At 45.6% G+C, this 20,230-nt stretch overlaps 1 protein-coding gene across 1 annotated transcript in view; it reads left to right on the top strand.

Annotated features, from left to right (window-relative positions):
- The first annotated feature begins 9,437 nt into the window (after positions 1–9,437).
- Positions 9,438–20,230, top strand: part of wfs1b (Wolfram syndrome 1b (wolframin)) — a 12,363-nt gene continuing 1,570 nt past the window's right edge. Inside the window, exons 1-10 of the mRNA XM_021560950.2 lie at positions 9,438–9,591; positions 10,416–10,802; positions 13,294–13,370; positions 13,568–13,712; positions 15,113–15,286; positions 15,466–15,546; positions 15,640–15,797; positions 16,863–17,099; positions 17,350–18,225; positions 18,497–19,261. Coding sequence (XP_021416625.2) covers positions 10,418–10,802; positions 13,294–13,370; positions 13,568–13,712; positions 15,113–15,286; positions 15,466–15,546; positions 15,640–15,797; positions 16,863–17,099; positions 17,350–18,225; positions 18,497–19,261 — 2,898 coding nt within the window. The 5' untranslated portion in view covers positions 9,438–9,591; positions 10,416–10,417. The remainder of the gene's footprint in view (positions 9,592–10,415; positions 10,803–13,293; positions 13,371–13,567; positions 13,713–15,112; positions 15,287–15,465; positions 15,547–15,639; positions 15,798–16,862; positions 17,100–17,349; positions 18,226–18,496; positions 19,262–20,230) is intronic.

Here is a 20,230-nt window from a genome sequence, read left to right as displayed (position 1 = left end):
CTCCGACCTGAAGATCCCTGATGTTATGATTCAACCTTGTTTTTTTCCCCGAGTTAACAGTTGTCTTGAAAGCAGCATAAATCCAGAGAATGTCTGACTTTGACGACAAAGTTTGATGACAAAATCTGCCCACAAGGACCGCCGTGCCACCTTCTCGTTCAAGTGAGCACAGCACAAGGTGAGTCCAAAAAATGTATTGTATGCTGCTGCATAAATTATGTAATATACCAGGGAGAAATTTATACTGTAGCTAACAAAGTTATACTAAGTATATGTTGTGTACTAAGCTGTTAGTAGCCCATGTGCCTCACCCTAATAATTTGGTCCTTTTCACCCTCATAACTTAGTATACTGTTCTGACTTGGTGGTGCACATGTAGGCTGTAGCCTGTTTTAGAGAAATGTAATCATCAAATATTGTAAGAGCTTTCATTGTCTGTTTATATGCCCCCTTTATTTATTCTACGGTTCTGACTTGGTGTACAAGGAGAATACTGTAAGGCCGGGCCAGGTTTTGAATTATGTACATTTCAAAAGTGCTGAACAAATAGTTATATTGACTACGCCCGTCCAAGCTCGCTCATAAATGTCTTAATTGAAATTACGGATTTCCTCATCCGCTCATCATTCCCTTATGCCATAGTTTGTACAGTAGATCTCAATTGTCAATAGAAACGACAATTTTTTAAGCAAGTCAGCCATATCAGCTATGTTTTTTGAAAAGGCAGTAAATGAGGCTGAATGAACTGTTTCACTGCCAGACTGCTGACAGCCAGGTGTAGCAGTTGTAAGGATTCCCTCCATGGTGCTGAAAAGAAAGCCCTGCTGTTGGGACAGCTTTATGTAGGCCCTAACAGTTTGTGGGAACCGTTTGTCACTGTTATAGTGCAATTAATGCACTGTTTAGTGTTGTGTTGTGGATTTGCTGGCATGCATCTAAAAAACATTTTGGGAGTTTGCCCCACCAAGATTTATATGCTAAAATTACCACTGACTCCAATGCCTCCCAAAGTTGTGTCAAGTTGGCTGGATGTCCTTTGGGTGGTGGACCATTCTTGATACACATGGGAAACTGTTGAGTGTGAAAAACCCAGCAGAGTTTCAGTTCCTGGCACCTACCAGTGATGTAAAAAGTACCCAATTGTCATACTTGAGTAAAAGTAAAGATACCTTAATAGAAAATGACTAAAGTAAAAGTGAGTTACCCAGTAAAATATGTAAGTAAAAGTATTTGCTTTTAAATATACTTAAGTATCAAAAGTAAGTGTAATTGCTAAATATACTTAAGTATCAAAAGTATAAATAATTTAAAATGTCTTATATTAAGTAAACCACACCGCTTAATTTTCTTGTTTTTAAATTGTATGGATAGCCAGGGGCACGCTCAAACACTAAGATATAATTTAGAAACAAAGTGAGTCTGCCAGATCAGAGGCAGTAGGGATAACCGGGGTTGTTCTCTTGATAAGTGTGTGAATTAGAATTTTCCTGTCCTGCTAAGCATTCAAAAGGGAAAATGTATGGAGTAAAACGTACATCATTTCCTTTAGGAATGTAGTGAAGTAAAAGTAGTCAAACATGTAAATAGTAAAGTAGATACCTAAAAAAAACTACATAAGTAGTACTTTCAAGTATTTTTACTTAAGTACTTTACACCACTGGCACCTACTACCATGTCCCGTTCAAAGGCACTTCAATATTTTGTCTTGTCCATTTACCCTCTCAATTGCACACATACACAATCCATGTCTCAATTTGTGCCAAGGCTTGAAAATCCTTCTTTAACCTATATCCTCCCCTTCGTCTACACCGATTGAAGTGGATTTAACAAGTGACATCAATAAGGGATCATAGCTTTCACCCGGATTCACCTGGTCAGTCTGTCATGGAAATAATGTTTTTTTTTCAGAAAAGCTGCTAGCGAAGCTACACTCTAAAGCACACACTCACTAGCAACAAACATAGCTTGTGCGTAGCAACAGTTTACAAAAGACCCCTGGCTGAAAGAACTGACTCATCGCACAAAACAAACAAAATCGCCCCAGAAACAAAGAAACACTCAAATCTACAAACAGAACAAAAAACAGACATGAAAAGCTGCCAACCGACAGCCCCTTGGGGTCCTTGTTTAGTGTGGCCCTTCTGTTTCCCTGGCTTCATCCTTTATTCTCATCTTCATCATCATCCTCACATCTCCCAGATCCTAAAAATAGAAGCAGATCAATATGGAGAAGTGAGGCTGCTCGCCGCATCGGCGATCTAACAGCAAGCAACATCTCACGTTGGCGCACAGCCTCAGCTGGGTGTCCGGTTACAATATACAGCTCTCTGAGCACTTGGAATAGCACTATGTAAATCCTATCTATCATTATCAAGGCAGCATCTCAGTCACAAGTTACCATTGCTGCTGTGGTACCCAGGCTTTGTTCCATTCTGAAAAACAGCTACAAAGGGAACTTCAAAGAGTGGGTAGTGGACACTAGGGGCGCATTCCCTAGAATGTTGGTAATGGATACATATATTTAACATTTATACATATTTATACATATATTTAACTACCCCGTCACTGTCCGCTCTAACACAAACCCTGGTTGGTTGCTATGGTTACCTGCGGTTCCCTTCTTCCTGTGCGTCTCTCCTTATCATCACTTTGTCAAGGCAACAATGGATGGAGCTTGTTTCTGTAGAGGCGCGTTACCTAGAGGAGGTCAGTACTGGTAGATCAGTACAGTAAATACTGTAACTCACTTTATATATTTACAGTACCAGTCAGAATAATATTGAAGACATCAAAACTATGACATAGCACATATGGATTCATGTAGTAACCAAAAACATGTTAAACAAATCAAAATGTATTTTATATTTGAGATTCTTCAAAGTATCCACCCTTTGCCCTGATGAAAGGTTTGCACACTCTTGGCATTCTCTCAGCCAGCTTCACGAGGTAGTCACCTGGAATGCATTTCAATTAACAGTTCTGCCTTGTTCATAGTTCATTTGTGGAATTTCTTTCCTTCTTAATGTGTTTGAGCCAATCAGTTGTATTGTGACAAGGTAGGAGTGGTATACAGAAGATAGCCCTATTTGGTAAAAGATCAAGTCCATATTATGGGAAGAACAGCTCAAATAAGCAAAGAGAAATGACAGTCCATCATTACTTTAAGACATGAAGTTTCCTCAAGTGCAGTCGCAAAACCATCAAGCGCTATGATGAAACTGGGTCGCATGAGGACTGCCACAGGAAAGGAAGACCCAGAGTTATCTCTGCTGCTGAGGATAAGTTCATTAGGGTTAACTGCACCTCAGAAATTGCAGCCCAAATAAATGCTTCAGAGTTCAAGTAACAGACACATCTCAACATCAACTGTTCAGAGGAGACTGCGTGAATCAGGCCTTCATGGTCAAATTGCTGCAAAGAACCCACTACTAAAGGACACCAATAAGAAGAAGAGACTTGCTTGGGCCAATAAACATTGGCAATAGACATTAGACTGTTGGAAATATGTCTAAATGTGAGATTTGTGGTTCCAACCGCTGTGTTTCTGTGAGAAGCAGAGTAGGTGAACGGATGAACTCCGCATGTGTGGTTCCCACCGTGAAGCATGGAGGAAGAGGTGTGATGGTGCTTTGCTGGTGATACTGTCAGTTATTTATTTGGAATTCAAGGCACCAGCATGGCTACCACAGCATTCTTCAGGGATATGTCATCCCATCTGGTTTGCGCTTAGTGGGACTATCATTTTTTCCCCGAACAGGACAATGACCTCCTGAGTGGCGCAGTGGTCTAAGGCACTGCATCTCAGTGCTAGACCCTACAGACCCTGGTTTTATTCCGGGCTGCATCATAGTCCCATAGAGCGGTGCACAATTGGCCCTGTGTTGTCCGGGTTAGCGGAGGGTTTGGCCGGGGTAGGTAATCATTGTCTTGCCTAGTTAAATAAAGGTAAAACACACCTTCAGGCTGGGTAGTTTGATCAATAAGCAGAGTGGTGGTGCTGTATCTGATGACCTGGCCTCCACAATCACCTGACCTCAACCCAATTGAGATGGTATGTGTGAAGGAAAAGCAGCCAACAAGTACTCAGCATATGTGGGAACGCCTTCAAGAATATTGGAAAAGTATTCCTCATGAAGCTGGTTGAGAGAATGCCAAGAGTGTGCAAAACTATCATCAAGGCTACTTTGAAGACTTTCAAATGTAAAATATATTTGGATTTGTTTAACACCTTTTTGGTTACTACATTATTTCATATGTGTTATTTCATAGTTTTGATCTATTCACTATTATTCTACAATGTAGAAAATAGTACAAATAAAGAAAAACCCTTGTATGAGTAAGTGTCCCCAAACTTTTGACTGGTACTGTATATATAAACAAAAAGGTAATATTTCTGTTATCATAGTCTGATCTTTTTCTTCACCTCCAGTCCTCCCTGACCACTGAACTTAATGAACTCTATAATAGATGACATCAATACGGTGATTGCCTAACATGAGGCTTGATCCTGTCCTATCATCTTAAATCAGTCACCACCCGACAGGGATAAGGAAAGGATGAGACTCTCTTACCCTTCTATGAGCTCTTTTGTCTGGCCTTAAACACGACTGTGATCTCTACCATGAGCCATTAACTTGATGCCAACTCCAGCACTGCTGTCCCGCAAATAACACCCTGATGGAGATTAGCACAATGAAAGGGATTGGCCTCATAAGAAGCAAATTATTCTAAACCTCGGGTTTGAGATTATTACCCAATACATGGAAAAATGTGTATGTGGGTGTGTTTAACAGTTTGAATGGAAAGTGCCACAGCAGGAAATACCCTCATCCCCTCCAACTAGATTGCACTAATCTAGTAATAAGGTTTAATTTATAACTACCTCAATAGAACTGTTAAGAAATGAATCCCCCTATCTTCCCTTCTTTCTGACTCTCTTTTTCCATCTCTCTCATTTGCCCACATTCATTCGTCCACATTTGGTGCGGCAGTGTAGCCTAGTGGTTAGAGCGTTGGACTAGTAACCGAAAGGTTGCAAGATCGAATCCCTGAGCTGACAAGGTACAAATCTGTAGTTCTGCCCCTGAACAAGGCACTGTTCCTAGGCCATCATTGAAAATAAGAATTTGTTCTTAACTGTGTGAAAAAGTAATAGTTCCATGGTGAGGGTGGGGAGCTGAGAGTCCAGGCTCTTCCTGGAGGCCCTGAGAACCTGGAGCTCAAACTCAAAACACTCCTTACGCTCCTACAGATGGCAAGTGAGAGAAAAAAAAGAGAGGCCAACCTAAAAAAAAATGAATATGAACACTGCCTGCTGAGCATAAGGATTCTACAATGGGAGACAGTAACACTTTAATTCACTGTTGTTTGAGTGGTGAGGAGTCATGGGTCCTTGAGATCCTTGACCTGAGCATAACCCCAGCTGCAGGTTGTTTAGCTCCGCCCTCAGCTGATCTTGGCTCCGCCTCTCCTCGATGCAAATAGTCTGGGTAGCCATTTGATTAGATGTTCAGGAGTGCGGCCCCAGTGATGTAATGGGCCGTACGCACTACCCTCTGTAGTGCCTTGCGGTCAGAGGCCGAACAGTTGCCATACCAGGCAGTGATGCAACCAGTCAGGATGCTCTCGATGGTGCAGCTGTAGAACCTTTTGAGGATCTGAGGACCCATGCCAAATCTTTTTAGTCTCCTGAGGGGGAATAGGTTTTGTCGAGCCCTCTTCACGACTTCTGTGCATGTGCGGGATCCTCTACTTGTCGCACAGTCTTGTAGAGATCAGGCTAGTCTGACATAAATGGTATTTGTTTAATAAAGTTATATCAAAGCTGAATCAATGTCTGCAAGATCACTTATTGATTCCATGTAACATAACCAAACATAATAGTATAAGGTTACTGTAAGACAGAAAACAATCAAATTTCTTAAGAACTTTAAGATGTTTGTGCAAATGGTCACATTTTTGGCAAAAACTCAATAGCCTGCGCCACTAGGCAAAATATGTGCTGTGATAGAAACTAAACACAGGTAGACTATGCGACAGATTGTTTCCACCAACTGCTCTAAAGTTCGCTCACTGTCCATAATTCAAAACAACACTGTATAACTCAAGAAGATCTACATTTAGGTAAGGAAACATGCGCAGAACGTGATTCGGCTCTTCAGCTCTGGGGAAAACAGATCCAGGCAGACAGGACGGGGAGGTTAGCTATAGATCCAAAGTGCTGGTCAGTATGTGTCTGAGCAGCAGCTCCTGCAGCGCACTGATGTCCAGCGAGGACAGACCAAACGTACGAGCCAACTCTGCCTCCTCTTCCTCACCCACAGGGCTTCTCTCCATCCCTGGAGCCTGCTGCCGGCTGCCTCTGTCCTTCTCAAACTCCTCTGGGCAGAAACACACACAAAGCTTAAAAAAATATAGAACACAATAAGCATTCTCAACAGCACTATGAAAAGAGAACACAACTGACTTGAACCCTATACAGCCACTTACTGGTGAAACACTGCTATTGCATCAGCTTACAAAAAAAAAACACTTGCAGAGAACGATTATGCATATGTACCACCCCTTCGCATGCACATGTGCACACACACAGGAACATACGTACACACACACGCAGACACGTACACAAATACAGACCTGTGAGGGCCTCCCAAGAGCCTCCCAAGAGTCCTCCTGACAACAACCACCAACAGCAATCATCTTAGACCACATCTAATTACATAACTACTACACCCTAGAGTCTAGACACTATGTAACACACTACACGGGCATTGCACACACACACACACACACATAATAGAGCTCTTCACAATGAGAGTAACATCTCCTCTCCCAATAAACAAGTGTGTTTATGTGTGGATGTGTGTGTGTGCATATCTCACCCTGTTGTTGGAACTCTGGGGGCAGTTAACTCTCTCTGAGGTTGCCTCTTCTTTCCCTTTGGCCATCCACCTTTACGTTTCTATGGCAAAAAACAACATCCATAAAAAAAACGTTGTTGCAGTAGTCCTGAACTTCCTGACAGGCCACCCCCAGGTGGTGAAGGTAGGAAACAACACCTCCACTTCGCTGATCCTCAACACAGGGGCCCCACAAGGGTGCGTGCTCAGCCCCCTCCTGTACTCCCTGTTCACCCATGACTGCATTGCCACGCACGCCTCCAAATCAATCACGACACAACAGTAGTAGGCCTGATTACCAACAATGACGAGACAGCCTACAGACAGGAAATGAGAGCCCTGGGAGTGTGGTGCCAGGAAAATAACCTCTCACTCAATGTAGACAAAACAAAGGATCACATCGTGGAGGGAGCACGCCCCTATGGGACCGCGGTGGAGCAGTTGGAAAGCTTCAAGTTCCTCGCCGTACACATCACTGACGATCTGAAATGGTCCACCTACACAGACAGTATGATGAAGAAGGCGCAACAGCACCTCTTCAACCTCAGGATCCTGAGGAAATTTGGCTTGGCACCTAAAACCCTCACACACTTTTACAGATGCACAACTGAGAGCATTCTGTCGGGCTGTATCACTGCCTGGTAGGGCAACTGCACCGCCAGCAACCGTAGGGCTCTCCAGAGGGTGGTGCGGTCTACCCAATGCATCATTGGGGGCAAACTACCTGCCCTCCAGGACACCTACAGCACTCGATATCACAGGAAGATCATCAAGGACAACAACCACCCAAGCCACTGCCTGTTCACCCCACTATCATCCAGAAGGCGAGGTCAGTATAGGTGCATCAAAGCTGGGCCCGAGAGACTGAAAAACAGCTTCTATCTCAAGGCCATCAGACTGTTAAATAGCCATCACTAGGCGGCTTCCACCCGGTTATGTATCCCTGCACCTTTGAGGCTGCTGCCCCATATACATAGACTTGAATTGTTGTTTGTATTGTTGTGAAGTGTTAGATATTACTGCACTGTTGGAGCTAGAAACACAAGCATTTCGCTACATCTGCAATAACATCTGCTAAACATGTGTATGTGACAAATAAAATTTGACTTGATTTGAATTGCAACAGCTTTTGTGAGTATGATTTGCCTGTGTGAATGGAGAAGAGTGTTATTGCTTTCTCTCCACCTTTGGCTCAATCTGTGTATGAGACTCCAGTGGTTCCTGGTCCTCCTCCAGTAGCAGACAGAGGGCAGGGGCACCCTCAGGCCCTGGGGAGGGAGGGGAAACAAGGGAGCTCCACACTGGCATGTAGGGATGACATGTCATTCTCCAGCAGAAGGGGTTGTGGATGTGCTGTTGTGAATATGCAGATTAACAGTTTATGTAGTTCTGTACTTGAGCTGTTGTCTATTGATGTTCTGTATTATGTCATGTTTCATGTGGACCCCAGGAAGTGTAGCTGCTGCTTTTGCAACAGTTAATGGGGATCCTAATAAAATACAAAATACACACAATATTATTCTCATCTCATTGTCATCAATATGATGTGACACAGGTTGCTCTTACCATCTGACTGCAGTTCAATCCCTGCCTCTGAGATGAACTGACCCAGGTAGGACACGCATACATTTCTGAGAAGCAAAATAAAATAACATGCTGAGAACTGACACAACTAAACGGTTCTGAGAACTGACACAACTAAACGGTTCTGAGAACTGACACAACTAAGCTCCGTATGCTGACTGTTAACACATTAATACATAATCTGCAAAATGAAATAACAACACTCGAATGCCTTACGCTGTTTTAAAACGTGCATTGCAGTAACTGATATATATATATTTTTTAAGTTGGCACTCACTCCCCGACCCACCTCTAATGACTGTCCACATTCTGGAAGGACAAGGTGACAGGCGAAGGCGACACGTGGAGGTGTTCCCGGAATCACCTGCTAGCCCAGCGCCAGGTGCAATGTCGCGGCGGCCGAGGTGGGCACCGGGACGAAAGCGAACCCGGGGTAGACGATACGAGAGACCTCGGTGATTGTCGCCGGGCTCAGCATCAGCTCAAGGCTCGGACATTGGCAATTCCCTGCCAACAAGGAGACAGCCACATGATGAAGTAGCCAGGAAGAGCAATCGAGCATGAAGCTATGTAAACTTCAGTGGAATGTTTACACAGGGAGAATCTCTGGACATGTTTTTACAGCGTAATTCTTATGGCATGGTGTGACTAACGCATTTACATTTTATGCGTGCATGAACGTATGTGTGTAGTTCTTATCGATGCATGTAGGCTATGGCACATAAATCATGTCATGAAAATATATAAAGACGTCATCCTATCAACCTATTCTCTGCGCGACAACATTTCGACGGTATACTGGTGATGCCTGAAAGAGAAAGCTAGGGAAATGTCGACTTCCTGTATCAGTAGCCAATCATATTAAGAGAAGATGAAGGCGTCACAAAAAAACGTCCAATCATAACACATCAAGTGGGCGTTTATTATGACAGCTGGAAGAGTTCTCTCCTCGCTATAAGTGGAGTTTGATCACAGATGCGCTTGTGGCACCGAACTGTAAAAAGTGAAAGGGATGAATGAGAGGAGACCCTGAACAACTTCATCGGGGACATTTCTAGTAGCTTCTTGTCGACTAGATGAAACACAGATCGAGTCTTTGACTGCGAAGGTGAGAGAATGACGCTGACATGTTTGTTTTGGACATGCTGTATTGTCCGTAGGAAGAACTGCCAGTTGACTGTCATATCACAATTTAGCATTGATTAAAGAATAGCTAGTCATTTTTAAAGCGACAGGCGCGTGTTTCGCATTATATTTTAAACTGGTCACCAACTTTTACATTTTTTAAATGTAGTCTAAAACAATGAGTCACCTGACTGAGTCCATTTGCTCATTATACTTTCCACCGGTCAAATCAAAGTCATTGGCTTTGGGAAATCCCCTGCATTGCAGCAGAACACGTGATGGTGCCTCCATCTCTTGCATGCCAACCTGTCACTCTGTTCATAATAGTGGTAGTAGCTTCTTATTTTGGTGCCTAAAGTCGAATTGGTTTAGGCTCTTCATTTGTTAGTTCGGGATAAAAGAACTTGGACCATATTGGGGGGGGGGGGGGGGGGGGTCAAGAAAAGCACTGAAAGTGACACAGCGGCATGTTGTTTGGTCGAGAGACACTTTTTAACACTTTGTCCAGAAGGGAAGCTATGGGCTCCCTTTGGCAGTGACAGTTGAGTGATTGGAGCAGAAGAGGATTGTGCCATGCAGCTGTTGCGTCCTCCTCACTCTCTCTGCCCCCTGGCCGTACTCTGCTGTAGCTGTGTGAACAGACAAGTGCTTCCACGCAGCTGGTGCGACCCTCATGCACGGGCTATTGCTTCCATGATTGAGTACTGGCATGATTTTTTTTAATGATTCTGAAAAGCTCTGTCTATAAAGGTTAAAACTAATTTAGCCAGACAGCAGCGAATTGTTTTATCTTCCTCTGTTTTTCAGGCATGGAACCATCACCCGCCAACACCCCAACCACCCCGAAACCTGCCCCTTCCTCCCCGCTACCCTCCTCTCTTTCCCCACCTACCCCTAAATCTACCCCGGGCACTAGACCCACTGTGCCCCTGCCTAAATCGCCCCCGACCTCTCCGGTCTCACCTTCCAGACCTTTTTGTCCTGGCCCCCCTCTCTCTCCCCCTGCGTCCTCCCTCTCCATCCCTCCTGCCTCCCCCCTGCGGCAGCCAGTCAGACCTGTCTCCCAGGCGGGACGATCCCAGCTCAATGCAGCCAGCAGGGCTCCGGATGAGAGGAGGGGGGTTGGTGCTGCTGGAGTTACCCCGGGCATGCACCCTACTACCCCTGTACGACAGGCTTCAATAGCTGAGCCAGGTGAGAACAGTCAAAGACACACACACACACATTGACCAACCCAACACAATCACTCCAACCCTAAAACTAAGTGCAATCAAGGACATCCTCCTTTCGCGCACAAAAGTTCACACAACAATAAAGAAACATACCACATCCCTAATCTAACCACTTTGCTTTGTCTGTTTGCCTATTATGTTAAGGCTTTTGGGGTAGGGCACACAGCTCTAATGGTGACTCTGTATTTCACTTCCTGCCTCATCCTCTTCTCTCCGCCCCACCCTTACCCACCAATCAGAGCGCCTCCCTCTGTGTAACGTGCCACAATCTCCATGACAATAGCAGACGTTGACCAGATCATGTAAAGTAGTCAGTCCGGGATTGCTGTGTAAGGCAGAAAAACATCTCTCCTACCCCTATCCTCCTATCCATCTACTTCTCTCCAAGCTATTCTGGTACTACTGGGAAAGGCCTGAATGGAAAGCTAATTCCTTTCTCAATGCTTGGTATGGCTGATTCACGTGTACTGTATCTCTGATACAGGGGGAATTTACCAAGCAGAGTAGACCAAGTTTCACATTTCTATGTCACGCGCACAAGTACAGTGAAATGACTTTCTTGCAAGCTCTAAACCCAACAGTGCAGATATCAATGTAATATTACAAATAACATGAGGTAGAACAAAAACACAAGAAATAAAAGGTAAGAAGAATACGAGAAAGTAAGAAGCGATTTACAGGGTCCGTTCCAATAATCAAATCAATCAGATTTATTTATAAAGCCCTTATATCAGCTGATGTCACAAAGTGCTGTACAGAAACCCAGCATGAATCCCCAAACAGCAAGCAATGCAGGTGTAGAAGCACGGTGGCTAGGAAAAACTCCCTAGAAAGGCCAAAACCTAGGAAGAAACCTAGAGAGGAACCAGGCTATGAGGGGTGGCCAGTCCTCTTCTGGAAGTGCCAGGTGGAGATTATAACAGAACATGGCCAAGATGTTCAAATGTTCATAGATGACCAGCAGGGTCAAATAATAATAATCACAGTGGTTGTCGAGGGTGCAACAGGTCAGCACCTCTGGAGTAAATGTCAGTTGGCTTTTCATAGCCGATCATTCAGAGTATCTCTACCGCTCCTGCTGTCTCTAGAGAGTTGAAAACAGCAGGTCTGGGACAGGTAACAAGTCCGATGAACAGGTCAGGGTTCCATAGCCGCAGGCAGAACAGTTGAAACTGGAGCAGCAGCACAGCCAGGTGGACTGGGGACAGCAAGGAGTCATCAGGCCAGGTAGTCCTAAGACATGGTCCTAGGGCTCATGTCCTCCTCCTCCGAGAGAGAATTGGAGAGAACATACTTACATTCACGCAGGACACCGGATAAGACAGGAGAAATACTCCAGATATAACAGACTGACCCTAACCCCCGACATATAAACTACTGCAGCATAAATACTGGAGGCTGAGAAGGGAGGGGTCGGGAGACACTATGGCCCTGTCCGACGATACCCCCAGACAGGGCCAAACGGGCAGGATATAACCCCGCCTACTTTGCCAAAGCACACCACTAGAGGGACGAGAGGGACAAATGTTTTTTTGTTTTTAGGGGTGCGACTGCATCTAGGGTATTGTGCAAGGTTAAATTGAGTTCCTCAGTTAAGTATACCGTATTTACAATGTGCAGGGATACTGGAGTGGTAGAGGTAGATATGTACAGGGATAAGGTGACTAGGCATCAGGATATATGATAGACAGAGTAGCAGCAGTATAAATGAAGATTGTATGTGTATGTAGATTCAGTATAAATGTGTGTGCATGCAATGTGTTTGTTGGCGCGTGAGTGTGTAGATTTATGGGGGTAAGGAGTTGCTGTTGACAGCTAAATAAACTGTTGTTTTTTTTAGGGCTGAGGCACAGGGCTGGGATATGTCCACCATGCTGGCAGGAATCACTGGCATGCGAGGAAAGAAACGGGATACGTAAAGCATCAGCATAGCACATACGGACGGTTCCCCCTGCTCCTTTAGTGACACAGATTTACCACCTCTGCCAGCCACGACATGAAGCGCACTACCTCACTTACGCAGTAATACTAAGGGCTCGACCAATTACAAATGACAGAGAGGGTTATTACATAGGTATTACAGATGTACAGATACAGTATACCACTTATAGCTTTATTTACAGATAGTGGTCCTCATGGGTAGAGGGACCGGTGGGTGGGGGTCAGAAAGAATGACTGTTGGTCTGTGTGCTGAAGTGGTCCCTCTGTTTGGGGGAGGGGGTGGGGGTGAACATGGACAGTTGTTGTGAGAGGTTACCACCTGTCTACAGGATGGAACATCCTGTTCATAATGAATAACACTACAGTTCATTAGGTGTATGCTTGTTCCCAAATGCTATGCGGCACATGTTTCTGTGTGTATCAATGCTGCCAGTCACCATGTAATATCCCCTTTGGCAGTAACCTTCCTAAGAAATGAATACATCAATCAGATGACTGTTGTCTCTACGTAGAGGAGCCAGAGGAGGAGCTGAGTGTGGAGGAGCTGGAGGAGAGCGCCAAGTCTGGAGACGCCAAAGCCCAGTCTAGGGTGAGTACTAACCCCTCTTAGCCATGGTCCACCCTGGTTTGACCACCATAGCAAACTTAAAGTCCTACCATAGAATCAAATATTAGAACTCAGAATTGAATAAGATCTCTGAGTCCTATATATGAGCTACAATGGGTCTTCATGCGTCTGACAAGAATGAGCACATATTTGACATGATATGCTGTGTCTGTGTGTAGGTGGCCCGTTACTACTTGGCCCTGGCCGAGGAGAGAGATGAGGAGCTGAACAACTGTACAGCGGTGAGCTGGCTGGTAGAGGCCACCAAACAGGGTCGTAAGGACGCCGTCAAGATGCTACAGCACTGCCTATCAACCAGGAAAGGTGAGGGGGCGCGGCCTTATCCACTAAACAGGAAGTATATACAGTTGAAGTCGGAAGTTTACATCCACTTAGGTTGGAGTCATTAAAACTAGTTTTTCAAGTTTTGGCAAGTCGTTTAGGACATCTACTTTGTGCATGACAAGTCATATTTCCAAAAACTGTTTACAGACAGATTATTTCACTTATAATTCACTGTTTCACAATTCCAGTGGTCAGAATTTTACATACACTAAGTTGACTGTGCCTTTAAACAGTTTGGAAAAAACAGTCAAACGAGTCCTATATCGACATAACCTGAAAGGCCGCTCAGCAAGGAAGAAGCCACTGCTCCAAAACCACCATAAAAAAGCCAGACTACGGTTTGCAACTGCACATGGGGAAAAATATCATTCTCTTTGGAGAAATGTCCTCTGGTCTGATGAAACAAAAATAGAACTGTTTGGCCATAATGACCATCGTTATGTTTGGAGGAAAAAGGGGGAGGCTTGCAAGCCGAAGAGCACCATCCCAACTGTGAAGCACGGGGGTGGCAGCATCATGTTGTGGGGGTGCTTTGCTGCAGGAGTGACTGGTACACTTCACAAAAGAGATGGCATCATGAGGGAGGAAAATTATGTGGATATATTGAAGCAACATCTCAAAACAGTCAGGAAGTTAAAGCTTGGTTGCAAATGGGTCTTCCAAATGGACAATGACCCCAAGCATACTTCCAAAGTTGTGGAAAAATGGCTTAAGGACAACAAATTCAAGGTATTGGATTGGCCATCACAAAGCTCTGACCTCAATCCCATAGACAATTTGTGGGCAGAACTGAAAAAGTGTGTATCAGCAAAGAGGCCTACAAAACTGACTCCGTTACACCAGCTCTGTCAGGAGGAATGGGCCAAAATTCACCCAACTTATTGTGGGAAGCTTGTGGAAGGTTACCATAAACGTTTGACCCAAGTTGAACAATTTTAAAGGCAATGCTAGCAAATACTAATTGAGTGTATGTAAACTTCTGACCCACTGGGAATGTGATGAAAGAAACAAAAGCTGATATAAATCATTCTGACATTTCACATTCTTAAAATTGAGTGGTGATCCTAACTGACCTAAAACAGGGAGTTTTTACTGCGATTAAATGTCATGAATTGTGAAAAACTGAGTTTAAATGTATTTTGCTAAGGTGTATATAAACATCTGACTTCAACTGTGTGTATATATGGAGAGATCCAGAGCAATTCAATAGAATCTTCTTTGAATTGGGACTGAAAAAGTACAGCGTGCAGTTAAATGGAGTATGCCGTTAAATGATATGCCCTTGTCAGGAGTCAACTGTCGTTGGGATTGTGGAACTGATTGGCTGTCTCAGTGCATGGTGTTCAGTATGATGCGTCAAGGTTGTGTTTTGTCATCAGGCATCACGTCGGAGAACTTTGAGGAGGTGAAGAAGCTGTGTACGGAGACTAGGTTTGAGAGAGGAGTGAGGAGGGCTGCCCTGGTCATGTATTGGAAGCTCAACCCAGAGAAGAAGAGAAGGGTGGCGGTGTCTGAGCTGTTGGAGAACGTGGAACATGTCAACACAGAACCAGGTACAGGGAACAGTCACACACACACACACACACTCTCATGCATTACATATATGGCCACACAACAGTCACACAATAATGTAGTATTATGTGTTCATGAACACCGATGAGACCTGAGAGGCCTAGTTGTTATTTAGCTAGTTTCTAAACGGTTTGTTCCTCCGTAATTCCTCCACCCCAAGGTGACGCTGCCTCCCAGAGCCCCATATCCAGCTCCACGCAGAAACAGAGGAGAGTTCTGGAGAGTCTCGTCACCAGCAAAGGTCAGTGTATGTTTATGTCAAATAGACTCAATTGGAAAAAGGCATTGTAATGGTGAGTTAAGACTACCTCCCTCTTTCTCTGTGTCTCTGCAGTCAGTTGCTACGACGTGGGTCTGGATGACTTTGTCGATATCACTAAGAAGTACGCTCAGGGCATCCCACCTAGTCCCACTATGGCTGGGGACGGAGGTGACGATGATGATGATGACGAAGTTGTGAAGAACCCAGATGACTTGCCCCTTCATCAGAAGGTCTCAACTTTTTTTTTTTCTCTCTCTGGGAATGCGTGTGTTCATGACATCTTCACACATATTCACAATTTTATATTTGTTATCTTGCTCATGGATTTTCTCTCGCTCTCTCAAATTCAAATTGCTTTATTGGCATGACAAACATTGAGTAAATATTTGCAAACCATCAATGTTACAACTGCATTTAGTCATACACACATATACAATGGCCATTTTATTAGGTACACCCATCTAGTACCGGTTCGCACCCCCCTTTGCCTCCAGAACAGCCTGAATTCTTCAGGGCATGGATTATACAAGGTGTCGGTTTCAAGGGACCTAACGTGTGCCAGGAACACATTCCCCACACCATTACACCACCGCCACCAGCCTGTACCGTTGACACCAGGCAGGATGGGGCCATGGACTCACGCTGCTCACGCCAAATCCTGACTCTGCCATCAGCACGACGCAACAGGAATCAGGATTCATTGGACCACGCAATGTTTCTCCACTCCGCAATTGTCCAGTGTTGGTGATCGCGTGCCCACTTGAGCCGATGGTTCTTGTTTTTAGCTGATTGGAGTGGAGCCCAGTGTGGTCGTCTGTTGCAATAGCCCATCCGTGATAAGGATCACGTTATCTGCCTGTTTGTGGACCGCCTGTTAGCTTGCGCGATTCTTACCATTCTCCTTCGATCCCTCTCATCAACGAGCTGTTTTCCCCGCTGACTGGATGTTTCTTGTTTGTTGCACCATTCTCTGTAAACCCTAGACACGGTTGTGAGTGAAAAGCCCAAGAGGCCGGCCGTTTCTGAGATACTGGAACTGGCGCGCCTGGCACCGACGCTCATACCGTGCTCAAAGTCACCTAGTTGGTTAGTTGTTTTGCCCATTCTAACGTTCAATCGAACAGTAACTGAGTTCCTCGATGCCTGCCTTTTTATATAGCAAGCCACGGCCATGTGACTCACTATCTGTAGGAGCGAACCGGGTGGTGTACCTAATAAACGGTCCACTGAGTGTACATCGGAATAATGTGTAATCTCTCTCGCACCCTTTCGCTCCCCCTCCTCTCCTTCCCTAGGTGTTGAAGTTTCCCTTACACGCCCTGTTGGAGATCAAGGAGCACCTGATAGACTGGGCATCCCGGGCGGGCATGCAGTGGCTCAGCGCCCTCATCCCCACTCACCACGTCAATGCCCTCATCTTCTTCTTCATCATCAGCAACCTCACCATCGACTTCTTCATCTTCCTCATCCCCCTACTCGTCTTCTACCTCTCCTTCTTCTCCATGGTCATCTGCACACTGCGCGTCTTCCAGGTAGGATTCACTTCACACACTTCACAGAGGAACTGAAAGAGGATAACCTATGTAATTACATTATCCTGTAATAAACTAGCAAGAACACTCATTTAGGGAGTGCTTACCACCTAACATTTGGTATTTTCTTGGAAAACCGAATGGAAATGGTTAGTACTATGTAACTACAGTTACTATGTTAAAGTTATTCCATGACAGTTAGCTATAGAATAATGTCTGTTCAGTATGTGAGCTGTTGGTGTTCTTCCAGAACTCCAAGGCGTGGGAGAACTTCCGAGCACTGACAGACCTGCTGTCTCGCTTCGAGCCGGGCCTGGACCTGGAGCAAGCTGAGACTAACTTTGTCTGGACCCACCTGGAGCCCTACCTCTACTTCCTGCTGTCGGTGGTCTTCGTGGTCTTCTCCTTCCCCGTGGCTGACAAGGCCTGGATCCCCTGCTCCGAGCTGGCCACCGTGGCTCTGTTCTTCACCGTCACCTCCTTCCTCAGCCTCCATGCCTCCGCTGAGCTCTTCGCCCGCCGCGCCCTGCTCACAGAGGTGTCATCGGGGGTCTGTGCCCTGACACAACTGTTACCGGAGAGCGCCTGGTTCCTGCGGGTGTTAGGCACAACGTTTGTGACGGTGCCGCTAGGGGAGATGGTGGCTCTGAACGTGGGCGTGCCCTGTCTTCTCTACGGGCACCTGTTCTACCTGCTGTTCCGCATGGCCCAGCTGAGGGGCTTCAGGGGCACCTACCTCTGCCTCGTACCCTACATGGTCTGCTTCGTCTGGTGTGAGTTGTGCCTGGCCCTGCTCCACTCCTCCTCCACCATCGGTCTGATTCGGACCTGTGTGGGCTACCTCCTCTTCCTGTTCGCCCTGCCTGTTCTCACCTTGGGCTTGGCGGCCATGTTGCTCTTCCAGGTCCTTCAGTGGTTCATGGCTCTGGAGATCACCAAGATGCTGGTGACTCTGACCGTGTGCGCGGTCCCGGTGGTGTTGCGGTTGTGGACGCGGTTCAGCCTGAACCCGCTGGGGGTGGCGAGGTCTCTGTCGCGGAGCAGCATAGTCAAGCTCATCCTGGTGTGGTTGAGTGCTGTGGTGCTGTTCTGCTGGATGTACGTCTACCGCTCCGAGGGCATGAAGGTAATCACAATAACTAGTTATGCTACGTTATGCTACATTATGCTACATTATGCTACATTATGCCAAAAGCGCTAATTAACACAAAATACAGGTAGGAACCTAATAGAAAATAACCGAATGACAGAACAAGCTCAAATTGCAGTCAGCAGAGTACTATTTACAGTATTCAAATGTAACTAAATAAGGGATTCCCTAAATGTATGATAAGTGTTCAATGCATGAACTGTATAATAAACATCCAAATTTAAGTTTAACCAAGTGTCTTGAACAGGTGTATAACTCCACCCTCACGTGGCCGGAGTACAGTAACCTGTGTGGGCCGAAAGCCTGGAAGGAATACAATATGGCCCAAACCCAGATCCTGTGTTCTCACCTGGAGGGCCACCGGGTCACCTGGACAGGACGCTTCAAATATGTCCGCGTCACCAACATCGAGAACGGAGTCCAGTCCGTCATTGGCCTACTCCCTGTGTTTGTAGGGGACTGGATGAGATGCCTCTACGGTGAGGCCTATCCACTCTGTGACAACACCACCGACCCCTCCACTCCCACTGCCCCTCCCCAGCCCCTACCTGCACCCCAGCCCCCTCCAGAAGACCCCTTATGCAAACTGAAAAAGCTGGCGAAGCACGAGTGCCACGTGAAGCGTTTTGACCGCTACAAGTTCGAGGTGACCTTGGGCATGCCCCTGGAGAGGAAGAGTAAGAACGGGACCATTATAGAGGACGAAGACGCCACCAAGGACATCGTCCTGAGGGCCAGTAATGAGTTTGGCCCCATGTTGCTGCACCTGAGCGCTGGGAGCCTGGTAGAGTTCAGTACGGTTCTGGAGGGACGCCTGGGCTCTAAGTGGCCTGTGTTTGAGCTGAAGGCCATCCACTGTCTGACGTGTGCAGACGCCCGCGTGCCCAGCGGCAGGCAGTATAAGATAGAACATGACTGGAGGCGCTCGGCCCAGGGGGCTCTGCAGTTTGGGTTCGACTTCTTCTTTAACCCCTTCCTCACTGCACAGCTGGAGCAGGACGCTGAAACACTGGTGAGGGGTAGTGGTGGATGAGTGTGGTGCAAGAGCAATGGATCAATGTAGAGAAGTGAATAAGTGTACACTTTGTGGAGTCAATAAGTGTACACTAGGAGAAGTGATTTCACTACGGATTGTAAGTAATGCCTTATGTCGACCACTGTTAGGAGTGGCTGAGTGTACACTATGGGGAGGAAGCAAGTACACTAGGAGAACTGAATGTACACACAATCGTTTTGTCAGTAAGACATGCGTTCTGTCTATCTACAGTAAGGGCTCTATTCAATCCGCATCGCTGAAGTTCAGCTTTCCGGCGTGATTGAAATTAAAGGCAATGTCCCGCTGTAGGGGAGACTGCATTCACGGTAAACGCTGCATATGTCGGCTCAATCGGAAATGACCTTTTAAAATTCTATTGCGAAATCTGTAAGGATTCAGCGTTGCATATTAAATAGAGCCCAAATCTATGAATCTGCATGATGTTTTCCACTTTACTGTAGTTCCAGTACTGGGATTGAACTGCTTGTAGTGCTGTGTGTTCTTTACACCCTACCGTAGTAAAGCCAGCATAGACACATAGCAGTATTGTGTGTGTTGCTAAACAAGGCATAAGTGTGTGTGTGAGTGTTTTCATAACTGCTGAGCCAAAGTGTGCGAGGATAATATAATGGAGAATCTAAACTAAACCACTTAATTACAAAGGAGGGAGACAGTTTACACAGACTTACCACTTTCATACATGCAAACACACACACACACACACACACACACACAAATACACACACGGCCTCAAACTCCTAATTCACAGACGAGTGTTTTTAGTCCGTCAACATTTCAGAGAAGTGTGGGATAATACCAATCAACAATGTGATCACTAAGTTTATTAACATTTTGCATGCTATTCAACCATATAGGTCTACTGTTTGCACCCTCGCATACTGTAGATAAGGTGTCTCCACTTACATTCAGCTGTGGGACGATTCC

Source organism: Oncorhynchus mykiss, chromosome 14 (assembly GCF_013265735.2).
Source record: "Oncorhynchus mykiss isolate Arlee chromosome 14, USDA_OmykA_1.1, whole genome shotgun sequence".
In the NCBI taxonomy this organism is placed as follows: Eukaryota; Metazoa; Chordata; class Actinopteri; order Salmoniformes; family Salmonidae; genus Oncorhynchus; species Oncorhynchus mykiss.
This window is presented reverse-complemented; position numbering and strand designations above follow the sequence as displayed.